This window comes from Scylla paramamosain, chromosome 9 (genome assembly GCF_035594125.1).
Source record: "Scylla paramamosain isolate STU-SP2022 chromosome 9, ASM3559412v1, whole genome shotgun sequence".
NCBI lineage: Eukaryota > Metazoa > Arthropoda > Malacostraca > Decapoda > Portunidae > Scylla > Scylla paramamosain.
Genome location: NC_087159.1, coordinates 15165001 through 15167500, shown reverse-complemented (window position 1 = coordinate 15167500; position 2500 = coordinate 15165001). Strand labels below are relative to the sequence as shown.

Sequence of the window (2500 nt, the reverse complement as noted above, 5' to 3'; positions counted from 1 at the left end):
TCCTTCAATCATTGCGTCACGTCTCCCTAGCCTCCCCCTATCACCCATCCCGCTCTCACCTGTCTGTTGCTGCTGGCGGTCCCTAGAATGCGTCTTTTCTTGAACATTAACATGAGAGTGACCGCTGCCTCCCAGAGATGTCAGCTCCGTCCCTCCGCCCCCTCGCTCCCCGCCATGACCTGCGCTGTGCATCGCTCCGTCGCCCCCACCGCCCCGGTCCAGACACGCCTCATCGCTGCCACCAGACAGGACCCGCACACCGCGACACAGGCCCTGCACAGCTGCCAGGACGGGGATGGGGTCTGTTAGTCGTCTTTGATGGCGATGTAGTAATCTAAACCTGATCACGGGAGGACGGAAAGTAAGAAGGATGAGGAGTAGTAGAACGTAAAGGAATGAGTGTTTGGTCTGTCTTCTTTATCTTTCATCTTCCACCTACTCATAATCATATAAACAGGTGTATAATTATGCGTAAATAAGGTAGTTATTTATATATACAAATATGAGGCGACGCGTTCACTTTTAAGCCTACAGTGAAGCTTTCCTCTTGATACTGGCGATTAAAAAAAAAAATACATGATACTGTTTTCTATTCTTAAACGTAAAAAAAGGACTGACTAAATAAAAAAAGATAGATAGATATAAATAAAAGAAATACTAAATACCGCTTCCAAGACAAATAAATAGTAAAGGGCCTTTCAAAAGAGTTCAGATTCAGAGATGTCTTAATCCTTACATCTCAACGCAAGATTACCCGACACCTTGAGCATGGAAATATTACACCCGACAAACAACTACAAAGAAATACCCTCACCTGACTAACAAGACCACCAAGAGCACTTACCTCTGCGAATCCCCACTACCTCCGCCTTCAGGAAGCGAGTGAAGTCCTCCCGGCTGGTCCTCTCCTGCCGCAGCCCCTCCGCCAGGGTGCTGAATCCCTCCCGCAGCACATTTGTCAGCTCGTGCAGGGAGGAGTAGAGCCTTTCGTTGTTCCGGGAGGAAGCTTTGACGGCACCAGGACCCGCCGCCACTACCGCCACAACCACCACCGCCGCCACCAGAAGGGGCTTCGGTCGTGCCTGCGGGAGTAACGATCTGCTGAAGGAGGCTTAAGGAAAGGAGGAGGAGGAGGACAAATATCTAGGGAAAGGAAGAATTGGAAAAAGCGGAAAAATATAGAAAAATGAAGGGTAGGAAGATCTAGGAAAAGAAGGATAGAAGGAAAATGTTAGTAATAGTTTAGAAGGAAGAATAGGAGAAAGAGTGGGAAAAGATAGGAAAAGGAAGAAGGAAGAATAATGGTAATAGTTTACAAGAAGGAATAATTGTAGGAAGAAGACGAGGGAGAATTATAAGAAAAGGATTGGGAATAATAGCAGGAGGAAAATAAAAAATGGGAGAGGAAGGATAATAAGAAAAGAAATAGGTAGATTTATAGGAGGAGGAGAAACAGGAAGAATAAGAAAAGGGAAATAAAGAATAGAGCGAAGAAAAGTTCAAGAAATTTTAAAATAAGGAAAAATGCAAGGAAAAGGAAAAAAAGTAGAAGGAAAAGTGGTAGAAAAAGGAAAAATGAAAAGCAGAATAACATAATAAGTAGTAACAGTAAGAGTAGCAGCAGCATAGGGATGGGAAAGATGAGAAGAAGAAAAATATAAGGGAAAAAATATGCAGATGGAATGAGGAAAAAGGTTGTTGGGAAGACCGTAAAAGTGTCAAGTGTTGGACGCCAATATTTGACGAAAATTGAATTTTTTTTCCTGTGTGTGTGTGTGTGTGTGTGTGTGTGTGTGTGTGTGTGTGTGTGTGTGTGTGTGTGTGTGTGTGTGTGCGTGCGTGCGTGCGCTCGCGCGCGCGCGTACACTGTCCGTTAACGCCTCTAACTGAGTTAAATTGCAGCTAATTTAATTAACTTAAGTGGCTAAGGTAGGGTGGCAGTCTCTAATTTCCTTACGTGACACCACACACACGCACCCCTCCCTGCATACACACACACACACACACACACACACACACACACACACACACACACACACACACACACACACACACACACAGTAATACCAATAATTATTCATTAATACACTCTCCCCTTCCCTCGGCGGTAAACAAGTACAAAACACGTTACATTGTATCACATCACACACTATTCCTGTCCTCTGCTTTGCCTGCTTGCGTGTGTGTACCCACCTCCGTATTGACATTCCGGAAATATTTTTACCGTATTGATTTTTATGCATGCACACCCTCACTTTCTATTCCCTTTTACTTTTGTTTATTTAATTGTCAATCAGTCCACCCGCCCACACACACGCTGACCTACATCCGCACGCATCACCCACCACCCATTGCCCACCACCCACCTACCTTCACGCCCACACTCTCCATCACTTCATGCTACCACCGCCGTCTTATCAGCCGTCACCGAGCGAAGCCCCTGAAGCAATACGTAGTGTCCTCGCCGCTTTATCTTCCTCCTTCTCCTTATCTCAAGTAT

General features: G+C 45.3%; 2 protein-coding genes across 4 annotated transcripts in view; one reads left to right on the top strand and one right to left on the bottom strand.

Annotated features, from left to right (window-relative positions):
• Positions 1-2500, top strand: part of LOC135103668 (cGMP-dependent protein kinase, isozyme 1-like) — a 126409-nt gene that overhangs the window by 105904 nt on the left and 18005 nt on the right. The gene's annotated exons all lie outside the window — the stretch shown is intronic.
• LOC135103669 (uncharacterized) overlaps positions 1-2500 on the bottom strand; it is a 5250-nt gene that overhangs the window by 2454 nt on the left and 296 nt on the right. For all 3 annotated transcript variants that reach the window (XM_064010233.1, XM_064010232.1, XM_064010234.1), the window contains exons 1-3: positions 2371-2500; positions 845-1082; positions 60-281 (exon numbers count right to left, since the gene is read on the bottom strand). The exon at positions 2371-2500 is cut by the window's right edge. In XM_064010233.1, coding sequence (XP_063866303.1) covers positions 60-281; positions 845-1082; positions 2371-2391 — 481 coding nt within the window. In that variant the 5' untranslated portion in view covers positions 2392-2500. The remainder of the gene's footprint in view (positions 1-59; positions 282-844; positions 1083-2370) is intronic.